Source organism: Prunus dulcis, chromosome 1 (assembly GCF_902201215.1).
Source record: "Prunus dulcis chromosome 1, ALMONDv2, whole genome shotgun sequence".
Taxonomy (NCBI): Eukaryota; Viridiplantae; Streptophyta; class Magnoliopsida; order Rosales; family Rosaceae; genus Prunus; species Prunus dulcis.
In genome coordinates, this window is record NC_047650.1 from 38,125,820 (window position 1) to 38,143,487 (window position 17,668).

The following is a 17,668-nucleotide window of genomic DNA, read 5'->3' on the forward strand; positions in this document are numbered from 1 at the left end:
TGTGTGTGCACATTTGACCACATTTGCATTTGGAAAATCAAACTATAATAATTTACAAATATTTGATAGTCTTTTGATATTGAAATAAGTTTAATATTCTTTATAGCAAGCAATTTTTACTTTGTCAAATTATATTTTTCAGTTTGAAGTCAAGTCAAATATACAAAAATTATACATATATATATAATTTTTTTTAATTATTGTTTTACTTGATCCATGAAAAATCTAGAATTAAATGGAGTAAGTTTAGCTTCTTAGCAATGTTTCGACAAACAAAAAAAAAAATATTAATCTTGAGAAGCCAAAACCTTTTTCTTATTTTATTTCTGCTGTTGCTAAACTCAAGAAACCATTATTAGCATCGATCAAGTAAAGTACCAATAGAAATCAAAAAGGAAATTGGAGCTTTCAGCTTAAAAATTAAACCTGTCAGAACTCCAGCTGCTACGTAAAGACAGTGCAACAATTAGGGTAAGCCATACTTGAAACAACAAGAATCTTACACTAACTCACTAGCTTATAGATTTATAAAAAAAATCGACATATATACGAAACAAGTTTGATTAGTGTTAAATACGATTAACCCTATTTTTATATCATAAACTTAATTTTAACTGGTATGGTATAATGAAAGTGTTTCTTTGTTTTATTTTTATTTTTTAAAAATTTAATTTTTTAATTTTGTATTTTGTGCATGAGATGAGAGTTTGGGTTGATTAGCAGAACATTTTGATTTAAAATTGAAGCACATGCACACCAGGTGCAGGGAAAAATTGTGAAGGAAGCAGAAGATGCATACATCTCAGCCGACAAGCCATGCACCACACAACGTGGGAGGCACATGAAAGGTGAATTTGGTACACTAAATCTATCATATCTTAACAAACAAGCTCCCCTTGGTTGGCAATGGCAGCACTTTGCCCTAGTAAGATGACATTCACATTATAATGTGTTTGGTGAAGGCTGGGACCATCCAATTCTGTTTGAAAGGGTCTCATCGCATCAATTATCAATATCACCAATGATTTGCTTTAAGAAAATCTACATTTGATATTTATTCCACTTAGTCCGTTAAAGATTTATGCTGGTTCATGTAGATGACGTATTATGTTGTTTAATGATCAATTTAAAAACGGCATATTTGATTTAACGTTCATTTGATTAATAACTTGGATTGATACAGATTGGTAATAATATGTGCTAAATAGGGATAAGGTTATGAATGATGTTTGCTTGAAGTACAATTAAATGGTAATTGTCCTAACAACCTCTAATCATAAGAAGAAGAGAATTGCAAAATTTGTCTCAAAATATATCGTTGTCTATGTGGAATGCACAAAAATAAAAAGAAGTAAAAAGTAAATGACCAAGTGCAGTGGCAAAGCAGGACTTGTAACAGTTGAGATAGTGTTTGCAGTGCACAAACAACATCCTTATCTGTGACCCCTAAATTATTTGTTGTGTAATCTTTTATAATATGAAGATTCTTTGAAATACGTTCAGTATAATAATAGAAAAGATTCTCTGAAAATATATGTAATATTTAAGGTTAATTACATAAAATTCTCCAAATTTCTGTATTCATTTCAAATGGTACCTGACTTCCGGACTTGTCACGTAAGCATTTAAGATACCCACTAGCGATATAGGTAACATGTTGTGTATGAATTTGTGAAGTCTTTAAAGATCGGATATCATTTCCAAATCAACCCTAAAATTTAAAGGGTTGTATGTAATTAACCCTAATATTTATATAAGTGAGTGTGGGTGTGAAGCACAAGAAGAGAGGTGTGATCTGCTGCCAGTTGGCCTGTCTGCCTGCCTGCCTGTCAGATCGCAAGATCCACACAAGCTTTTGTTTTGTTGTGTTTGCAGGTTGTCCTGCATTTCACAAACTTAATTGTATTTTTCTATTTATTTTTCTTTAGAAACATCGACATCGACATCATCAAATATCAAATCTCCTATCTGAATATGTATGGTTTGCTACATTATTGGAATTTGGAAGGGAGACATGAATCCATCGGATAATATAACAACAAAAGCAAAGTAACAAGGTAGTAGTGTTATCCCCAACCCAATAACGTCCCAAGAAAAGATTGATGATCAAATAACACACATCTTCTTTATACAAATATGCTGTAAAAAATAAATAAAATTTTAATTACAAACCATTTTGTTTTCAGATACATAAAATGTAGCGGATGTAGTACATCTTATTTCTCCGGAAGTTTGGATTTTGTGCTTATGTTTTACGTTGAAATCGCCGTCATAATTGAGATGTCAACTTGAATTCGGGACATTTGTTCAAAATCTTATCAATACATAAAATGTAAGCATATAATAATGTGATTTCATAATTCAGCTGCCGCAGCTCTTTTCCAATTGCTTCTTTCCTTGAAGATGGTTTTGGTATGTGAAAGTCAATATGTACGGCCTTTTTATCTACAAAGCTTAGAAGAAGGGAAAAAAAAACACAGCAGCACGTGGAAAATATGGTTTACATTACATCAGAACAAAAACCCACAATCAAAATCAATGTTCTGAACTTCCTTTCCTGATGATGTGAGAATATATATATATATATATATATATATATATATATGTGGCATACAATAACAGATTGGTTTCAATTTTCAAGGGATTAGTTTTGACTTGTGACTTTTGGGTTTAAGGTGATGAACTAGAAACTGGGGTAAAAGTAAGATCACCATACAAACCCACGAGGATGAGATTTGGTTTTATGCGCAGAGTTCTTTGTGTGGGGATTATGTCCTATCATATCCATATAGTCTGTATAGCCAGATTTACAAGTTATAAAATGTCAAACATACACTATAATACTATATAGCATTCCAGCCAACCAGAGATCATATTAGTTAGTGTCATCTCATATGGAAAAATTCAAACTTATTTCGACTCACAATTTTTATTATTATTTAATCTAATATGTTAGGAGGTAGATTCGACCTTGAGTGCAAGGGAACGAGGACATTGTCCTGGTCAACTGGGCTAACCCGCATTTCCATTTCGACTCACGGAAGCTGGAGGCCCAAATTGGCTAAACGATCGGCAGCTACATTCCCTTGGACAAGGAGTTAAGATAATAGCTGAATCCACCTCAACCAAAAGAACGGAAATTTGGTTATGTCGGGCAAGCTTAAGACGCACGACACAGCGCCCACAGCTCAGCTTGGACAAAATATCTCCTGCACCGAGATTAGCCATGAAGACAACCACAGGTATTGAGTAGAAAAGAGTCACTTAAAACCCAACAAGCATTTGTTTTTGTCCTTTGTCATTGTGGACACGCCACAATCTCAAGCCATAGTCAGATATATCATATACTAAACTGCCAGGGCAGCCAATTTAGTCAAAATGCAAAAATGAAGAAACTCGCAGTAACGTTAGAAGACTTCTGTATATGTACAGAAGAGTGTGACACTACAGAGAAAAGAACAACAGGACATGGATTTAAAACACAAACTTCTGCACGTTAATGAAGGATAGCAAGGTGCAATTTCGGCGAACATTGCTTTCCTCTCGAGGCTCAGCATGCTCCCATGTGTACCGGGATCATTATATTGCTACATATGCGAATTATAAGTGCCCACAAGCAAACACTGTTGCATCCTGGCTTGCTGAGAGGAGTATATTTTCGCATCTTCATAGTTCATACAATTGCTATTTGATGCATTGCCCATCAAATGCTAAACTCCTCAATTCTGTCCCGTGTTTTCACCATTATGTGACAAGGACAGGCAAATGTTAGCACTCATTGCCAACCAAAAGTAGTCACCATGATAGTCCATCTACATCAGGAAAAAAAAAGGAGAAGAAGAGCCCTGATGGTGACCATTGAGTTGGAAATTCAACATACTCCTGCAAAATACAAGTCCTAGGAGAGCTGTTATTGAGAAGACTCCTCGTGTTTACCACCCTGTGGTGCAACTGCTTGATCCTGTGACAATAGGGATTGCAAATTATCCAAATCAATAAGAGGCTCTTTATTTGAACCATCATCCTTCCTATTAGTATCATTTGATGCTTCATCATTAGGCTCTAGAGAACCATCATTCCTATTAATATCATTTGAAACTTCATCATTAGGCTCTATAGCTCTAGAGTGATCCTGTTGCTTTGCCGTTTCAGCATGCTGGTGGAACTCTGTTTGCGAACTTGATACAGGAAGAGATGGAGCAGCAACGCCTAACCCTTTGGAAAGACAAACATACTTGAAAACAAGTTGTTTGTAATTATTAAGGAGGTCTTCTACATCATTGAGTGTAAGATCACCAACATGCGCAAACAAGTATGGATACTCCCGGAAGACCTGGCTCGCCTTATCATCATTTACAAGGATTGTCGCGCCCTTATCCTCCAAATCTGAAAGGGATGGAATTTTTGAAAAGGATAAATTATCTTTTGCACCATAGGGTATATTTTTCGCTCGGGATTTTCTTTCAGAAGATTTGGGTTGTGCAGAATCCTTGTTGGCATTCAAAGGTTGATGTCTGGGTTCCATAGATTCTGATCTATGTACATATCCTGCATATTGACCGCTTTGATTATACTGACTGTCCAAATCAGTTGAAAGTCCTGAAAGAAGTGCTCGAGCAGTTTCCATGTTCTTTTCAAACTCAGTTTCATCCATTGAGATGGATTTTGCATCAATATTTGAGATGAAGGACTCCACAGAGAGCATGTTTGTGAAAAAATAGGCTGTTTCACCAACTAATCGAGATTGTCGCCTGTACCTTTGTATATACAATAAATTTGAGTGCAGTTGTGGAGGGTTTGCCTGCATTATCATTTAAATAGAGCAACTTGTAAACATGGCATACTCTGGTCCCTTCTACAATTGAAGAACGAACGCACCTCCAGTGGTAAATTAATTGAATAGTTTATTTAGAATAGACGATAATATGTATTGCATCAGAAGTAAATTTTTAATCAAATAAATCAGGACATTATATAAAGTTTGCCATACCTTTAAAGTAACATAAATTAGGACGGGAAGAAATTCATCAGCTCCTGGGGGATTCTCATTTGAAGCAACAGAAGCATTCAGCAACAAGTTATTGATAACCTTGCAACAATTGAGGATACACACAAGCTTATCCCTGGGTGCCTTGTACATATTGATCTTTTGCAGTTCTTTCTGAGCAAGCTGAAATGATAAAAGCAACAAAAAAAATGCATTGGTAAGGATTTAATGAGAGGTATCCAACAATGATTAGGTCTAAGATTACAGAAGTCAGAAAAAAAAAAAAAAAATTGCGATCCTATGTGCATTCTCATGAAAAGAAAAAAAACCAAGAAATAAAAAAGTTCAATCGTAAGTTAGAAAAGTTGACACACTAATTACCCTGAACATGAAAAGACAGTTAGTTCACACCACAAGAAGGAAGGAAATAGGGGGAATTGATCTCTATTTTGTGATTCTATAAACTAGGAATTTGTCTGAGCTACAAAAACTCCTGCTAGTGTTTGGAGATCCCGCACTATCCTGATTGCTATTTCCTTTTCAATACCTGTCAACATGTGGGTCTAATTTTTCTCAAAAAAGCTCCTTAAACAAGGAACTGTTAACAAATAGAGACAGCTCATATGCAAATCAATGCATCTCAATTGAGAACTATGTCCATGTCTTTATTTAAGGATCTCATTACAAATCAATCTCTCTCTCTCTCTCTCTCTCTCTCTCTCTCTCTCTCACACACACACACACACACACACACACACTTTATTTATACATATTTGATATGTACATTATATATCATAAATATATATATTCCTTTACTCACCAGCCATGATGTTTCATTTTGAAATGTGGGCTTAATATCCAAATTCTCCGGTCGAATGAATTGTTGTACTAAAGCCATCTTCTCATACAGTTGGTCATCAAGTTTTACATCATCCGGAACTGAAGCAAATACATGAGGAAATAACTTTGTCATGACATACTTCTCCAGTCCCTGTATTTAACAGAATCCAAGAAAAACAAAATGCCAACAACATCAATAAGACATCACATATTAACATAAAGTATTAAAAAGGAAAAAAAACCATCTGAGAGGAAGAGATATGCAAAAATAATACAGGTCCTAGAAGATGAAAGAAAAACTACAGAGTTCCTCAAAGAAGAATGATATACATTATACAAGAAGGTATGAAGTACAATATCTTTTACATTTTCATAAATCTTCATTCTACACTGCCAGAAGGGAGTGTGAGGTTCTCTTTGATGGGTGCGTTCAGCTTTCAATTTCGGTTTTCTTTTATTTCATATGTAAAGTGTCATTAAGACATGTTTCTTCTTCCCCGGTAGAAACTAGAAGGGGGCAGAAGAAGATGAGTTGCTGTGCTTACAACAACAAACACCCACTTAAGCAATGATGCTTTAGCCTTTCACTTAATCCCTCTTGGCAATTAATTCATGATCATTCATATATGCAAGCAAAACTAAAATGCTAAGCGTTTAGTTAATATCAAACTCAAACTCACTTCGCCAGCACTGTCGAGCTCCTCTTCTGAACAACCAGCCCAAAGTGGATGAGCCCTAAAATCCATTTCCATTTGGGCAAAGAAGTCCTGCACCGCAGCACTGTCCCTGTCTGGATCAGGAGCATTGTTCGAAAACGATACTATGAAACTGCAATCCAATCCAAACCAACCCAGTTCAATTCAATGCAAAACAAACATCAAACACCTTTCTCGCACTCAATTCTCAACTTTGATAAGAGATTCTTACTGCAGAAACAAATCATCCAAGATCTCAAAATCCACTTTACCTTTTTATGGACTTGACGAAATCAGCGGCCGCCGGTTGACGCATTCGTTCAAGAAAGTCCTGCAGGCCCAAGAACACATCGGCGTTCTCCATTCTCCACCACCGTCCGATTGCTCCAAAATCTCAGCTCTACGGCGATGATGGGAGAGAGAGAACTGAGAGCTGACCGCTTTCAAGTTCAAAAGCCTATTGCTAATTAAGCTGCGATGGAGTGGATGTACGTATTTGATTATCGGATGACAAAAGTCCGAAGTTAATTAACACTGGTTTTGAGTTTTCGGGGCCCGACTTGAGAAAATTGATGATCCAACTGGATTCTGGATCATGGATGGATATCGCGGTTGCGGCCAGTTGTTAACGAACCTTGGGGTTGGGCTTACTTGGCAGGCTTGGATGTTGACTCTTTATGAGGGGCGTTTGTTAGGAGCACTTTTGTGGACAAAACATGTTATTTTTTTGTTAAAAATCCAATTGTTTACTAGGCACTTCTTCAGAAATCGCTTTTATAACTCATAAGCGCTTTTAAATTGTTCTACCAAGCGCAATTATACACGCTTCTAACCCTTACATAAGCATAAAAGCGTTTTCTGACAACATGAATCTCTTTTTTTATGCTCTTTAAGGCTCAACCATGTCATATATAGGGTATTTGTATCAACAACCCCAAAAAAAAAAAAATTCACTAGAATGCAAGCCTACATGTTCCGATGTCAAAAGCCATAAGAAGCTATTGACTTTTACCGACCATATTGGCTTCAGACACAAAAGAAACATTCACCTAGAGGTTATCTCAAATCTCAAACAGTTCATTTAATTGTACCTTATGCATAATCAATTATTCTCAAGCGCGTTAGTGCACGTTTGAGAGTGCTTTGGAAGTGACAAAAGGCATGAAAATCATAAAACCAATGAAGTGAAAAATAACCCCCAGCCCTCGTCACATAACATGAAAGCAGCAGCGAAAGCAATGTATTTTCTGTGTTTTGTATTACAACAAGTAATTCCTGTGGATTAGTGGAAGAATACAACATTAAATGAAAAAGGTTGCTCCTGCTACTGGGGTACACACTCGGCCTGGTGCAAATAATACCCACATCAGAAGAAAACATTTTGATCCTACGTAAAACTATATCACAAGAACTGTCATTTCGTATAAACACCCTCCTACACGCAATTACAATCGGAAGATATCTTTGAACACAAACAGTATTTTCAGATTCACATCCATGCAATCGCCAACACTTCGACTGAACAGCTTCCACATAACTTAGGCACCAGGTCACCAGCTCTCATGTCTTCCCCAAAAGTTTAAGAAGCAATGTCTATATAATGTGTATCATATCCATGTGCAATGCTATTTCCATCTACACTCTCAAAACTGGACTTGGAGTGAAATTAAACAATTTTTACACACTTTTTTTCACAAGAAAGGCCCCTACAACGTGAACTGATTTAGAATAATGAACTCCAAACGGCTGCATCCCCTTCACCACACTTTTCATGAACATGTTTAATCTTCTCCACTGACTTGCAGATGCCACTGCAGCTCCAATCAAATGATGCAATGCACACATTACCTGCTTGTGCCTTCCACTCACAATCTGCAGAGGATTCAACTAAATTAAAATAAATCCAGTAACAGACAGATTTACCAAATTATAAAGTTCCAAAAAGGAAACGTAAATCTGTTGAGCGGGATCAATTTTAACGTGTCTCATCTAACGGTTTGCAAATATGCACCACATCCCATTATTAATATTCGAAAAGTTACCATTGTTTCTTCAGATTTGGATGCAAGATCCACTAATCACATATTTGTTCTAAAAACAGTACCTGGTGGAGTCCCACAGCACATATTGCGGTCATCAATGTGCTCGACTTCCAAACCAATAAACCATGAACCAAGCGACACATCTTCATTGGCATACTTATGCAATATTGGCCTGCAATAAAAAACAGGATGTCTCAGAACTTCATCATGTCTTGCAGAAAGTAACATGTACTTTAAAAACCTAGTTACCACTTTAAACACTTGGGAGATTTTATTAACCATGGACGCGTGAATTAATCTCTTTAATACCTGTAGGCCAAGGTGGGCAAAAATACCAGTGCTTTCAGGCCATTCATTTTGATTTAGACCCATATCCGATTCCCAAATCTCAAATTTCAAACCAATGATAAAACAACAGTTTGAAAGGTCAAATAATCCCCTTTTTTTTTTTTTTTGGTATTATCAAATCTAAGATTAAAGATGGTTGCAATCTTCAATGTCTTAGTGTATTTTTGCTGATGCAGGTGAACAATTTAATGTATTTCTTATCTCCAACACAAATATGCTAAATTTCAAAATCTAGTACAGGACACTCAATGCTGTATCACACAAGGTTAATAGTAATACTACTTCTATTCAATGAAAAAGAAATGATAATATAATGTATTCTTACTGGTTGATGGAGATGTATGTAGCTAGATCCCTTGAGAGTGCATAAATCTGTCCAGTTGCATGCCGGAAGTATTTGTTTCCCTCCTCTCCAAATTTCCAGTACTCTGGTTCATGGTACTTAACATTCCTAGAAAATAGAGAAAATAGTAGAAGATTAATATCTCCTCCCTGAGGGAACATGTAAATTGAAGAGTAACTTATCTATACATGCATTAGGACAATTACTTTTGAGCAAGAACAGGTCCAGATTTCATGCATCCGATGTAAACTCTAGGTTTTGAACGGTGACGGGCAAGAGTTGTAGCTAGCATACCTATACAAGCAAGACATGTAAGAAACTCATCCGTGGTAACAATATTCATATCTTTATAGTAGTCGAAAATATGAGCATTACAGCAGCATTGCATACCTAAATTGACATGTACATCATCATCCACCTTGACATAAAAATCAGCATCCCAATTTGCAAGTGCAGTGGTGAAGAAAATTTTCGTTTTGGCAGACAATTCATGATAACCTTCAACATGTTCCTACAGTGCAAAAATGAATGAGACCAAACTCCTCATAGTTCCACAGGTACAAAGTTTTATGTCTACACTCTTACCAGCCTGAGGAAATCATTATGTTGAGCATCTTCTGAATCAATGGCTCGATCTAAAATGCTGTTGGATGTTGCACTGTATGAATTATGCAGATATCACCCAGGTTAGTTTCAGAATGAAAACAGAACACCATTTTAATAACTTATCCTCTATCACTGTGTGCTACATGAGCAAAAACCATGCTCTGGCCTCTCTTTATAGATAAATCTATTCTGTATATATTCCTATTCTCCATATTCATATTCCTTTCAGAGGAGAAAGATTATGGCATGTCATAGTTACCCCAGAATGGTGAGAGACAATATAAGGCCCAACTTTACCAGTAGATCATACCGCATGTAGTATCGGGTTACTTCAGTAAAAGAAAATTTAGAACTAAATTGCAAGTCTTAATATCTAAAATGTTGATAAAATCTAAAGTAAGAGGAGCATGTGATTCAGAACTTGTACCCACAAAATAAGCAACAAGTAGATCATACTGCACAGTATAATGTTTTTAAATTAGCAAAAGAAACTTTTTAACTAAACTGCAAGTCTCAATATCTAAAATGCTGACTTAAATCTAAAGTAAGGGCAACATGTGATTCAGAACTTGTTCTCACAACATGAGCAATCTATTGCCACCAGGACATTTTACCACTGAACGACTATACTAATGCATTTCTTAATTTCTTAGCTCTCTTGGAGAAGTGCTGATTTCTCAAAAAATATTCTACTCTGTAAAGTATGAGTATCCAAATGTCATGGGAGAAGAGCACATGCATATGTCAAAATTGCCACATCAAATTTCAATTCCATAGGCTGCAGTTATACGACTTTAATAGAATTGTTCCATACCTGTGGCCAATCATAAAACGGATTACAATCCCCTTCTCGCGCTCCAATTGTAGTAGCTTTTCCCCTGGCCAAACAATTCAGGCATTTTCAACAAGCAGTCCCATAGAATTAATAGATCTTATTTAGACACAGAAGAATAACGGAGCTATGGTACCTTGAGGCATCCAAGTCTCTCTAACTGAATCTCGCCTTTTCCTACTACTAAAAGCTGTGTTAATTCCAATAACAATGAATGCTTTCTTTCTCGTTGGACTGTCCTTAGACAACTGCGAGTTGCCGCCGGCGCCACTCGAGGTGCCCATCTCCTGGGAACTCCGAGCTGCTGCCAACTCCATCTGAATTGATGCCATCTGCTTGTCTAGAGATCTGGCAAGCCTCCGCAAAATTCACAATAAGTAGCAAGATAGTTAGTGCATAGTACAAATCCATGCAATTGCAACAAAAAGAAAGCAACCCAAGTCCAACAAAATCACAACAAGAGCTCAAGTGTTTGCACTCACTGAATTGATTCATGGGTTTTGTAAATTTCGTCCATTACATCCTTTTCTTGTCCAGGCTTCTGTAAATAGCAACAAATTTCTTTTTAAAGAATATTCAAGTTTAAACAAAAGGGTTTGGAATTTCTGAGCAATTAATTGTTACCTTCTTAGTTGCGCAATCTTCTGAGACGATTTGAAGCTCTTGCTCCTGGCGACGAGTCGAAATGAGCTGGCCATTGGATTCAGGTGCTACCCACATTCTGCTACCATCAAAACCCAAAATTCGTCTCAGTACTAAAAGCAAAAGAGAGAGAAACCCATAACACGGATTCAACCAAAACCAAAATTCGAAAGCCGAAAATGGAACCTGCTTGTGATGAGCATGCCGAGGAGGAAAGCTGGGATGCAAAAAATGGGAATCCATGTTGCGGATATCTTTCTGGAGCTTCGGTTCTTCATTCTCTCTTCGTTTCTCTGTGACACAGAGAGAGGGGAAGAGAGATAGAAGTGGTGACGAAGCTGGTTGTGACTTGTGAATGAGGGAGACGGTGTGAATTTATAAGGTGGAATTGGGTTTGAATTTTCTTTTGCTTTTAGGCGTGTTGGGTCCATTTTTGTACAGTTGGATTTTGGACCGTTAAAAAATATAAGTAAGAAAGAAATGAAGGTTAGGCATGGAGTCGTCTTGTAACTTTGTATGCGACTTTATGTCTCCTCGTTGGCCATGGCGTTCGTTTCAAGTCGTCGTCTCCACGCCAGTTACGCCACTCGTCAAGATCCGTTTTCTTGAATTCGGATGCGTTACCTCCACTAGTCTCCAGTTTCAAACCCGATCCGTTTTTTGGCTGCTTTGAAACATGAGAATTTCAAATGAACGGACTAAGGGATTGTATTCAATTGAGATTTTAATAGATTGTAATTACATGATTTTAATGTAAAGGATTTCAGCCGGATTTGTAATTATATGATTTTACTCATGATTTTAATATATTACAATTACATGATTTTACTTATGATTTTAATTCACTTAGGATTTTACTTATGATTTTAATAGATTGCAATTGCATGATTTTACTTATATTTCTATACAAGCTTGAATTCTATCACCCATTATCAGTCACCTAAATACATAACTTGAAGGAATATACCCAATTTTTAGGATACATATATCCAGTTTTTAGGGTTAATACAAAAATGGAGGCACAGTAACCATCAAATATTAGTCCAGGGAGAGTAAACCAACATCAACAATGTAACTCCCAACATAGCCACACATCGCTAGAATGAATACGTTAAAGAAACACAACACAACTGAGAAAGCAACAATAGAAATACAAAAGCAATAGCAGAGGCTAGAAGCTACATCCAAAATCATCAACACCTAACGCAAAACAGATAGCACCAGAAATACAAAATAAAGAAACATACTGAAAACTCCTAGCCCAACCCCATGACTACTCCTAGTTTTTGTCAACGCTTGGACCAAAATTGTGGAGTGGAAAAAAAAACTTGCACCTTATCAACATTTCTTCTAGATTGTGGGTAAGGCTTCTTCTTTCTTTTTTTTTGCTTTGTCTTGGTCCCAAACGTTTTGGGACAGGGAATTAGAAAAAATATTTAGCCATGTGAGTTGTATGCGCAGCAGCAGCTACACATAAAATAAATATATATTTATAAATAATAATAAAAGGGCCTCTTTGAGGCATTAGATCAAGCAACTTGTGGGCACACCGGTAGAGTTGTGGAGGGCTGCAACTCCTTGCGAGGAAATGTCTACAATGAGCAGGAGATTCTTAAAAAAAGAAGTATCGAAAATATAATTTTGCTCCAAATAAGCTTGTCTACAAGGAAAGAATAGCTATTGGAAAATGCTCATTAGCTCTAGAAGAGGCAATATTGTCTTTTTTGTTAATGTTTCTTTATCGTCTCTCTTATGAAAAGTTTTTTTAACGTACAGTCGAAAGCATACAAAAATAGTAGGAAAAAAAGAAGGTATGAGAGCATATATGAGAATCATACATAGGAAGAAGAGATTTGTTATGTGATTTTGTATTTATATCACACACTCAAAAGTCTCACACAATACATCATTTAATGAAATACCTCCAAATCATTAAGTTTTTTAATACCACGGTACTTTTTCTTATCTTTTAAAAGTCATAATTGAATACCACCGAACTTGTATTGATTATTTAAAAATTCTAATTGATTACCACCAGATTTTTATTGATTACTTAAAAATCCTAATGGAATACCTCCGTACTTTTAAGTTTCAAAACAATTCATTAAAATCACAATTGAATACACCCCCCTTAGACATGTTTGGGAGTGCTTTTAGAGGAGTTAAAAATATTTTCAAATAATTAAAAAAACGCTTTTGACATTTTAGTATAAAAATTTAGAAGTGTTTTCTCTGGGTTAAAGAAGAATTTTTTGGAGAGCAACTGATATGTGCTTCTTTAGCAAGTACTTTAATTTTTTTATTTTTTTATTTTTTATATAATAAAAGTGATTTTGCAAAAAGCACTTATAAGTATAATAACTTTCTAAAGAAGCAATCCCATGTTCAAAAATGCGGCTGAAGGTAATACAATGAGCATGATGCAATTATTAGTCTAACTTTCTATAATGGAACCTGTGTTGTGTAGCATGTTTTTAAGGCCAAAATACAGAGATATGAAGCATGTGCCCTCTCCAATTAATAATATGCTAATAGTTGTGTCATATAGTCAAAGTTAAATTGCCAACAACCGCTACATGTTATTTTCAAGGACTTTGTAAATTGAGATGTCAACACCTATGCATAGATTGATGGCTTTGCTATTCCTCACATTTTCCACGGCTACATTTGGTGATTTCTATACATTCATCGTGGTTGGAGGAATTATTTATTCTGGTGAGCGCATTTCTTCTTTACCTAACTCTCAATCATCATAGTTATGACTCTTCATTGTAATAATTTGTTTGTGATTACATTAGTCGCAGGAATATGTAAGAAAGTCATTTGATTCCATTTACTTTTTGAGTTTAAGGTGAGTTTTAATTTAAGAATTCAAAAAAGATAAACTCGAAACTCAATTCTATTTTTTCTTGGACATTTATTACGATCGTTTATGAGATTAAGCATATAATATGCACATAATACACTTTTTGGTTCAAGTTATTGTTTGATTCAAGTTTGTACAAACAATAACAAGGAAGACCGTTGCCTATTTGCCTCTCATAATGGGCATATATTCATCAATTGACAAAAAAAAATGGCATCTAGTGAATTGCATTTTCCCATTAATTATGATAGTGACTTAATTCTAATTAACCAGTCAAGCAAATAGTTTGACAAAAATGGAAATTTCTTTGAGCCTTCTGAATATTCCATTCAAGGGCCACACCCCACAAGCATGGCAACTTCCACTTGACCAGGGAGGAGTGGATGACCACACTTGATGGTTAGGCTAAAGTTTGACTTACGAGAGACTTAATAAATCTTAAGTCTAAGCACAGTAGCAAATTTATTATTAAACCATGTCCATAAGCAGAAATAATTTGAGCTGAATGTGGTCCAATGGAAGCAGTCGAAGCAAATCATGTATGAATATGAGATAAACCATAAATTCAGACGTTCAAAATTTAAATTCACACATGAATTGTAGAAATTTTTTACCTGAAATTTGCTTGAAATGTGGACATTTGGAGATCCCTAAATTAAAGTGGTAGATTGTGACATCATCCTATCCTTTCAATTTGTTGAAAATAAAACATTAGAAAGAGTTCAAACAAAATTCACCAATTGCATAAAATAAAATAAATTGACCTATTCAAGGCCCAAACAAAATATTATTGGGCTTAAAAATAAGGCCAGCCCAACCTGTGTCCCAGGTTCCTTAATTGCTCGTCGCCAGTCTCCAGCCTCAATATTCTCGAGTTCTCGACGCACAGCCAGCTTACTGATAGCCTAGGGTTTCACCATTTCCACAAGGTAACATTTCACCTCTTCTCTTCTACATTATTCTGTGAGTCGCTCTCCTCTTTGATTCTCATTATTCTTCATTGAATTGTTAAATCGCGAATTTTTAGTCAAAATTTTCAGTAAATGTTGTTTTTGATTGCTTGAGAGTACGCTCGATCGGAGCTCCAAGATTGCGTTTTTTTAATCCGGTTATTTGTTTTTGTTGGAAATTCTTATAGATCCGTGGTCGTTTATTGTTTAATTAGGTCAAGTATTATGAACTGAATATGATTACTATGTTTTTAATTCAGTCAGATTAGATTCAGGTCTTAAGAATTTGATTGGCATTCTTTTTGCTGGAAAATTTTGTAAATTTGTTTATAATTCAACGAGTGTCTCTGGTGGTTAAGGTACTAAGAAGCAAGAGCTTGTTCGTTCTTTCAATCATGAGCATGAACGGTTCGATCCGGACCTGCGCAAAGTTGGTGAGGGCTTCAGAAGCATCTCTATCAAAATCAGGTTATTATAATGCCATCTGTTGCTTATTTTATTTGATGCCACTGCATACCATGAAATCGTTAAGAGTATAAACAATGTGATTGGCTGATAGTATTTATAATGCTATGGAGAACACACTAGAATTTGGTTGCAAGTTTTAAAAAAAAAGTATTATTGTCTTTGACCTAAAATTTGGAAGATCAGAAGATGCACCTTCATGTATATAAGGATTTTCAGAATTAAACATCGAGCCCAAAAGATGCACAGCTTGTGCTGCTTCTTGTTATAGAACTTCTCCTTCTTCATGCTTCCCTCTTTGCCTTTTAGAGAACCGAGCGAACTGCCTCTAATGGCGCTCGTGTTCCCATGCGGGCATAGATAAACCTCAAAGTAATTCCTTTCCCTTCTTCCCTGTAAGAAGATGCTTCCATTTTATCTTCTTACGTGAAAGAAAGGTCTTATACATATCTCTATGCCTCCCTGGTGTTATATTTTCTTATAATCAATTTTGGCCGTTCCAAAGGGGTTCTTGCTTGAGATTGTGTGCGAGGGCTCAATTTCACCCGGCCAATAGTGATTATGGGACAGCCTCAGGGTTTTACATGTTCTCCCTCATGTTTTAATTCGGGATACTGTCCCAAAATTTTATTTTTGTAACCAAGTACCAACCAACTACTTGTCTTTAACAAGATTCCGGGAACTAACTTACATTTTTTGGTATATGGACTCAAGTGGGTCATAACATTTTACCTTCCAATTGGAGGCATAATTTCATAGTGAATGGGTATCTTGGTGTGAATAGAAGGCTCAGTATATAATTTGCATGAAGGAACCCATTCGCTTGGATATTTTTTGTAAAAGAGTCCTGTTGGTAAAGACAATGTTGCCATCCTGCGACAACTGATGAGTGGCTCTTGGAGGTTAAATTTCAAAGGCACATGAATCTTTGCATGCTTTTAGTTGTAAAATGCTGGCGTTTAAAATAAACTTGAAATGACCATCCCTGTGAGACCTCAATTTCCATTGGTGTTTTCTGATTTTTTTTAATGGGCTTCTTCATAGTGGCCCAAAATAGTTTAATTTATTTGAGTTGTTTTTCTGGTATGAATTTGGTTGATTTGCTCATTTGCTTCTGGAAATTAGTATTGGGTAAATTAAATCTCCACCGCATGTTTCATCTAATAGTTCATGTTTTTTTTTAATCAGTAACCGACCCACACCAATCCATCCGTAATGGAGAAAGACTGAATGTCTAACTAATAATAACTCAGCTGAGGTGTCGATTGATTCGACTTTGAATGCTGGATCTTTTTTCATTGCATGTACTAAGTAGAAGTAGTGGCTATTGTGCTTTGCCAGGAACTAGAGGGTTCCACTCAACCGGAGTGAAGAGAATGGGTGGACATGGCCATGATGAACCATACTACCTTCATGCCAAACACATGTACAACTTGGACAGGATGTCGCACCAGAAGTTGAAGGTGACCCTTGGAGTGTTCACGGCCGTCAGCATCGGCGTGGCTGTTCCTATTTGGGCTGTCCATTTCCAACAAAAGAAAACCGCCTCTGGTTGAGATGGTCGAATGCAGCAATAAGAGACGCATAATACTGCAGTCTCGGCATTCTCTTGGATCCGTTTCTCATTTACTTCTATTGTTAAAAGAACGTGGTACATTTGTTTGATAATTTTATGGCACATAAGAATCAGATTTGAGCTTTAAAAAGGTTCCCATTTTCCCTTCAAGTTCTGTTCTTTCACAGTTTTCTCCTATGCCATGAGTGATGAGCAATTAAACAAGTAGACAATAAATGAAATCCTAAAATTTTGCATACCAAATGTTATGACCTTTGGTTATTATTTGTGTTGTACTTAATTTTTCAAAGGAGTCTTATTTATTTTTAACAAATTAGATTTTTTACATTGTTTTTTATTATGGTATTTATAATTTGTGACTTATTGAGGTCCATTATCACCATTTCATTTTATCACTAAACTCAGGTTTTGCGTTCGAATCCTCCGATAAAAGAAAGTTTAACAATTCGAATCCTCCGTTCGAATCCTCTGAGAAA

The 17,668-nt window shown here is 36.0% G+C and overlaps 3 protein-coding genes across 5 annotated transcripts; 1 reads left to right on the forward strand and 2 right to left on the reverse strand.

The window, feature by feature from the left end:
• Positions 1 to 3,264: 3,264 nt before the first annotated feature.
• On the reverse strand, positions 3,265 to 7,149 carry LOC117615903 (vacuolar protein sorting-associated protein 9A-like). Its single transcript, XM_034345080.1, has 5 exons — positions 6,795 to 7,149; positions 6,508 to 6,655; positions 5,808 to 5,978; positions 4,991 to 5,170; positions 3,265 to 4,801 (listed from the first exon to the last, which is right to left on the reverse strand). Exons 1-5 carry the CDS (start codon positions 6,884 to 6,886, stop codon positions 3,911 to 3,913), a joined length of 1,482 nt encoding a protein of 493 aa, XP_034200971.1. The 5' UTR covers positions 6,887 to 7,149; the 3' UTR covers positions 3,265 to 3,910.
• Positions 7,150 to 7,707: 558 nt separating this feature from the next.
• On the reverse strand, positions 7,708 to 11,886 carry LOC117612890 (beta-1,3-galactosyltransferase 7). Of its 3 annotated transcripts, none has more exons than XM_034341539.1 (11): positions 11,522 to 11,886; positions 11,318 to 11,414; positions 11,176 to 11,234; positions 10,830 to 11,041; positions 10,676 to 10,739; positions 9,841 to 9,913; positions 9,646 to 9,766; positions 9,462 to 9,549; positions 9,238 to 9,363; positions 8,627 to 8,736; positions 7,708 to 8,394 (listed from the first exon to the last, which is right to left on the reverse strand). In XM_034341539.1, the coding sequence occupies exons 1-11, from the start codon at positions 11,764 to 11,766 to the stop codon at positions 8,246 to 8,248; spliced, it is 1,344 nt and encodes a 447-aa protein (XP_034197430.1). In that variant the 5' UTR covers positions 11,767 to 11,886; the 3' UTR covers positions 7,708 to 8,245. The 3 variants fall into 3 exon arrangements, with proteins under 3 accessions (XP_034197430.1, XP_034197417.1, XP_034197425.1); XM_034341526.1 differs by having other exon boundaries at positions 10,830 to 11,050; positions 11,318 to 11,417; positions 11,522 to 11,700; XM_034341534.1 differs by having other exon boundaries at positions 11,318 to 11,417; positions 11,522 to 11,699.
• A 3,116-nt stretch (positions 11,887 to 15,002) lies between these two features.
• On the forward strand, positions 15,003 to 17,342 carry LOC117616490. Its single transcript, XM_034345823.1, has 3 exons — positions 15,003 to 15,130; positions 15,511 to 15,619; positions 16,958 to 17,342. Exons 2-3 carry the CDS (start codon positions 15,547 to 15,549, stop codon positions 17,170 to 17,172), a joined length of 288 nt encoding a protein of 95 aa, XP_034201714.1. The 5' UTR covers positions 15,003 to 15,130; positions 15,511 to 15,546; the 3' UTR covers positions 17,173 to 17,342.
• The last annotated feature ends 326 nt before the right edge of the window (positions 17,343 to 17,668 follow it).